Genomic DNA, 5,961 nt, shown 5'->3' on the forward strand with positions numbered 1-5,961 from the left:
CCTCAGGGCTGGGCGCGCCGGCTGGTCGGAATCCAGCCCCTGCAGGCCAGGAGCGCGGCCTCGGGCGGGCGGGGCGGGGGGGGGTCTTTCTAGGAATGTGGGTGGGCCTGCTCGCCCGCGCCCCGGCTCGCCTGGCTCTGCGGACTCAGCTCTGCGGACTCAGGAACTAGTCTAAGAATCCTGGGGCCTCAATTTCCCCTGTAGTCAAATAGAGGAAATGTACAAACGCCTCCTCCCTGGATTTCCAGGGGGGTGGGGGCGGGGCAGGACTGTACCAGTGCTCTACTCTTGGTTCTCCTTCCCCAGAAATCAAGCAGGCCGCCCCTCCCTCTCTTCTCGGCAAAACAAAACAAAACAAAAAGTGGCACCTCCCTCCGTTACAATCCCCTCAATCCACTCCAAGGCCTTCGCTTCCGCTCTCCCTCTGCCCCTCAGAAGTCCACGTGGGAAGGGACTTCCAGTGGTCCAGCTTGCTCGGCCCGCAGCCCCTCTCCATCTCAAGCTTGGGACCACTTAGAGGGTGGAGCAGTTAGGGGTTGGGAAAGGGTAGCTCAGCAGTCTTGAACTGACACCACTATATGTGTGTGTGTGTGTGTGTGTGTGTGTGTGTGTGTGTGTGTGTGTGTATATATGTGTGTGTATGTGTATATATATATATATATTTAAAGTCAGATAATCTTTTCTAACTCCCATTTCCCAATCCAGACTTCTTCCTCCTCCCCCTCCCCCTCCTTTTCCCAGGTTGGGCGCTTCCCGGGTGCGTCAGCTCCGCCCCCATCCCGAGGTAGGGCCCTATAGGTGGAGAGTCGTGGGAGAAGTCGCGGCCCCGCCTCTCTCCTCCTTCCCCTACTCTCGGAAGCTCAGTGGCCCCCAGGCAAGAATGTCTGATACCTGGGTCGCCAGCCTCTTGCTGTTCGGCCTGCTGGCCGGCCTCCAACAGGTGAGCGCTTGGGAGGTAAAACTGTGGAACTTTCAGGCCCCTATTCTTGTGGGTCAGGGACTTGCTTCTGACTTCCAATCACCACCTTCCATCGTCAGGATCTCCTCGTGATCACAGGCAGTTAGCAACTCCTTTCTCTTTTTCGCCGGGGAGGTAATAGGTAGAAGACGCGGAGGGAGGTCCTGAGAAGGTCTGGGTTCCTTCACCTAGTGGGGTACTGGGTCGTAGGACCTATTCCCGCACGCCGCTGACATCTAGCGCCTCTCGGAGACTGGGGTCTTTGACCCCCAATTAGCCTTGACTCGCCCTTCTTGCTCCTTCCCTCAGCGTCAGAAAGCCGGGACCTGAGGTCTGGACTGAGATCTGGACGTCTCGCCAGCTTGTCTCCCCAGCTCCGTTCTTGCAGTGCTGGGTGACCTTGGGGGAAGTCCTGGCCCTCTCTGGGACTGTGTATCTGTGCTTGTGGCCTGGAGAAAAGGAGGCTCCCTCTTCTGTTTTTGGAGTAGGGGTAGGATTCTAGCGGGTGATAGGATTTGATCTGGCTGCCTGACCCAAGGCTGGGATGATCTCGAAATCTGATTTCCAAGGGTAAGGCAGGGTGTCAACATCCCCACATTCCTCTCTCCCCCCAGCCTGGGGGAAGGGCAGTCTATCTGGTTCTGGGATGGGAGATTATCCTGGAAACTGACATGGCTCTAGAATATGGATTTTTAACCTCTGTAAGAGTCTGAGGGAAGGGCCAGGCCAGTTCCCCACAACATTCGCTAACTGTGCTGAGCGGCGTCACCCCAAAAGCCCTGCTACTCCTTCTCCATCACCTGCAGTGGGTTTGTGCCAACACTGGGCTGTGCATCCTTTTGTTGATTTCTCCCAACAACTCCATGGGGCAGGCTGTTAATACCCTCAGTCCACGTGTAAGTTAAGTTGAAGTTGCCCAGAATCGCCCCAATGTTGATACCACCTCAGTCAAGATCACCCCCTGTTTAAGAAGTGGGTGAAGGGGAGATAATCTGGGAGAGGATCCCCTGCTCGTCCAAACAGGAGCTCAAGATTAATTCGTTAAATCTGCTGTCTTTTTCTCAGTTGGGGGCCAGGAGAGAGGGAGGCACAGGAGCTGGGATGAGGGGACGTGGATATGCTGAGTGCCTGGACCCCTTGGGCTGTCCCCAACTCTGCAGTCACCTCACCCTCTCTGGGCCAACCTGCAGGGGTTCATTCCTGCTCCTGACCCTACTGGCCAAGGCTTGAGAGAAGGAGGTGTGTACAGGGAACTGAGCACAGAAAAGGGGGGTCAGCCCAACCGTTATCGGCTGTCATTGGTATTACGAGCTTTATTGTTGTCATTAGCAAGTGAACTGTTATTTCAAGATATAAAGATATCATGGTCTTGGGACTTCCCTGGCGGTCCAGTAGTTAAGACTTCCCACTTCCACTGCAGGGGGCACAGGTTCAATCCCCTGTCAGGGAACTAAGATCCCTATATGCTGTGTGACCCTCCCCCGACTCCCAAAGAAAGACATATGGTGGTCTCATGAAAAAAAGTTGGCTTCTTATTCTTGAGCTGTGGTTTTTTATCCCCCTGGAGGCTGAGGTGGGGTGACAGATGACCCCCCTTTAGCTGTGTTCCTCCGCCTGCTTCCCTTCCTCCCCTCACTGCCTGGGAGCAACCAGGATGAAATGAAACCAGGTTGTCAGTGAATGTTCTTTCATTCATTCTGCCAAAATCCTGAGTATTGGTTTTCAGCAGACAAAAATCCCTTCCCTGGTGGAGTTTTCTACTGAGGAGACAAACAACTAGCAAGATAAAATGAAATGCGTAGTGTGTTAGATGTTGACAGGAGCTATGCAGAGAAAGTAAGCACAGTCAGGGGAAAAGAAGTGCTTTGTGAGAGTAGATGTAATTTTAAGGAAGATGGTCAGAGAAGGTGCTGGAGCCAGCCTCTCAGATTCCTGGGGAGAGAGCACTCCAAGCAGGGCTTATACACATATTTTTATGTTAATCAGGTGAAATTCTATAATGATAGCCTCCACGTGGCACGGAACTAGTGCGGAAGAGGGAGGGAGGGGGGAGCTGTTTCTGGAGAGGAGGGTCCAGCATTTCTCAGAGCCAGGAAAGCCCAGCCTGGGTCTGAAGGATGACTGGGAGTTCAGTGGGCCCTGAAGGCTCAGGGACAAGGGCCTGCCCCTGTAGCCGGGGAGCTCCCAGTGGGTGGTGGGTTGGTCATGGTGTCTGGGACCCAGGGAGGCACTGAGGGGAGCTTCCTGCAAGGTTTCTGGTGATCGGATTTGTGGGATAGGAACTTGCCAAGGTGTCGGGAGTGACTTCGGTGGGGGGCTGTGATGGCTGTGGGTTGGAAGGGTGGGTTAGTGGTGTGAGCTTACAGACCTAGGGGTGAGCAAATGTGGTAGGAGGTGTGACGAGAAGAGGACGGGGAGCTGGGGCCACCAGGCGGGCAGCTAAGGCTGCAACCGTTGACCCAGGGGACATGTGGAGTGAGGTGGAAAGCAGGCTTGAGGGAAAATGCTGATCCTCGGGGCTGTGAGGTATCTGGGTGGCATCTGGGTAGGAACCCTGGCCCCCAGTTTATGACCCAAACCTTTGCCTCTTCTCTTCCACAGGCTGCAGCCACATGTGGTCTCTTGTAAGTCTGGGGTTTGGGCTGTAACTTCCATTGTTGGGAGAAGACACCCCAAATCCTGCCCTGCCTGCCTTCATCATCCTCACCCACTCCCCTTCTAGCCAGAAACCATCCCCCCCCCAACCCAGAGAGGGGGAGTCCACTCTTTTACCCCCTCACTCCTTCCACCAACCAACCCATGGGCAGTTTCACACTTGGGGGTCACTCCCCATAATGAGGAGGGGCTGAGGGGGGGTGCTCTCTGGGTGGCAAAGTGTTTCTACCGAGTCAGCCCTGGATGTTTCAGGAACACTGAGTCTCTCTTGCCTCCTGTTCTGTGGGGTCCATCATCCCGCCATTCACTTTTAGAGTTCGCTCCTGGACCCTCCCCACTGTCCCTCGTCCCCTGCACCTCTTTAGAGTGATGCTGTAACCACTGCAACTCTCAATCCCACGCCTGTCCAGTAGGGTCAACAGGACATTCATTACACCCATTTTATAGATGAGGAAAGTGGGGCCCAGTAAGGAATGTACCTTGGCAGGAGTGCACAAGGCCAGTAGTGAGCTGAACCTGAAACCCAGGTCCCGATCCCAGCCCCAGATTCCTCCCACTAAGCCCAGAGGAACCTGTAACCCTGCTCTGCCAAAGGTGTGGCTTGTGCCCTGAGCACATGGTGGGTTTTAGGGAAGCTAGGATCCTTCTGCCCTCCTCCCCCACCCCCACCTTGATACCAAGAGCCTCTATCCCACCCCACTCCCAGAACCTGCCCTAAGGGATTCAAATGCTGTGGGAGCGACTGTTGCCAAGAGTACCAGCTGGAGCAGTATGACTTCTTCTCCCACCCCTTAAGGTGAGCCCTGAGCCAGTTGCTCTGGGCACAGTCCTCCGATGGGTCTGGCCCACACAGGACTAGACTGGACTTCCTGCTGTGAAGGGTGGGGCTAGGTCAAAGGAGGGAGGGTGGTGTGGTGACTGGAGGCTCGACCTGATGGTGGTGGTTCGTTACCCCAGGACTTCTGTCATCATCTTCCTGATCATCATACTCCTCCTGTGCATCTATGGCGTGACTAAGCACTTGTATCTCAACTGCAGAAAGTCAGAGCAGGAGGCCCCAACAGCCCTCCCGGAACAGCCCCCCATTGCGCCTGTAGAGAGGGTCACAGCACCCATTTCTGAGCCCCCGCCCCCCTACAGTGAGGTGGGTATCCATCCCAACCCCTGCTCTGTCCCTCAGCTGTCTATACCTCCCTTTTCTGATTTTTAGATCACTCTTCACTGGGGCAGTGAAGAGTGTCCTTACGCCATGTCTCTGGGCCCTGGGGTGGGCTCTGCCACCATTGGGGGGTCACTCCTCTCCCTGATAAACATGCCTCCACCAGCACATGGGTGGCGATGACCAGTGGCCCGCCCTAAGAAGTCACTGTGTCCCCTCCTTTCCCTGCAGATTATTCTGAAGCCTGTCCTGGGTCTGCCTCCCTTGGAGCCACCCCCTCCCTACAGCTTCAGGCCTGAAGAATATGCCGGGTTTTGCAGAGGCATCAACAACTCCACCTTCTGATCCTCCTCCAGCCTGGAACCCTGTCATCAGCCACCTCCCCAGTGCTTCCTGGGTCAAACCAGAGACTCTCAGGAGCCCTGGAGCACCCTCGCCCATCCTGCCACACCTCTGGCAGTTCTTGGCTTTAATTTATTGCTTTTCTACCCTTGTTCCATGTCAGCTGCTTCTCTTGTCTCAAGGGCTGGTCTGGAGTGACATGTCTACCCCTCACCTCGCATTGTAAGTTAGAGGCTGCCAGGAGGAAAATGTGAACAGTTGGAGGTGCCAGCAGTGGAATGGACTCCTCTGAGCAGTGGAGGAGGCTTGCACCCTGGGGTGCCAGTGTGGCCTGGACGTCCAGCTCTGAGAGGTTTGGGAGGGCACCAATGCACCCTGCCAGATGGGGCTGCTTCACCTCTCTCCCATTCTACCTGAGTAGAGAAGACCCCATTGTCCTCCCCGCACCCCCAACACATGTTCTCACTAAATTTCAGTTGATTGTTGCTGAGAATCTGCCTCTGACTGTGGGGAGGTGAGCTCAGGCACTGCTGGGGTACATGGGTGTGTGTGTGTGTGTGTGTAGGGGGTGGGGTGCAATTGGAGGTCACTGTGCCTGAAAAATCCCACCATTGATGAGCCTGGAAGAATAGCACATCAGTAGGTCACCCACCAGGAGAGGATCTCGGCAGATGCTTTGACCTCTGGTTCCTTGAGGTCTTTGGGTGCCAAAGAGTCCGGACGGGGACTAGAGATGGGGAGTGACCACCGTGTGCTTCCTCATCCTGTCCTCCTGCTTTCCCTTAGGAAACTTAGAACTCAGTTCTGACTCTGTCGTTATGGGGGTGGGGATGGGGCACCGCGGAGG

At 55.4% G+C, this 5,961-nt stretch overlaps 1 protein-coding gene across 1 annotated transcript; it reads left to right on the top strand.

The window, feature by feature from the left end:
* The first annotated feature begins 816 nt into the window (after positions 1-816).
* On the top strand, positions 817-5,599 carry TMEM92 (transmembrane protein 92). The gene is made up of 5 exons (XM_010842788.1): positions 817-940; positions 3,560-3,582; positions 4,320-4,409; positions 4,571-4,757; positions 5,004-5,599. Exons 1-5 carry the CDS (start codon positions 881-883, stop codon positions 5,115-5,117), a joined length of 474 nt encoding a protein of 157 aa, XP_010841090.1. The 5' UTR covers positions 817-880; the 3' UTR covers positions 5,118-5,599.
* Positions 5,600-5,961: the final 362 nt, after the last annotated feature.

The sequence above is a fragment of the Bison bison genome, unplaced genomic scaffold, assembly GCF_000754665.1.
Source record: "Bison bison bison isolate TAMUID 2011002044 unplaced genomic scaffold, Bison_UMD1.0 scf7180017864180, whole genome shotgun sequence".
NCBI lineage: Eukaryota > Metazoa > Chordata > Mammalia > Artiodactyla > Bovidae > Bison > Bison bison.

Excerpts from the sequence above, each read along its gene's own strand:
- TMEM92 (XM_010842788.1), top strand. The coding sequence starts at position 881 with ATGTCTGATACCTGGGTCGCCAGCCTCTTGCTGTTCGGCCTGCTGGCC. Across the intron at positions 3,583-4,319 it reads GCAGCCACATGTGGTCTCTT|AACCTGCCCTAAGGGATTCA; the intron begins GTAAGTCTGGGG and ends CCCCACTCCCAG. Across the intron at positions 4,758-5,003 it reads CCCCGCCCCCCTACAGTGAG|ATTATTCTGAAGCCTGTCCT; the intron begins GTGGGTATCCAT and ends CTTTCCCTGCAG.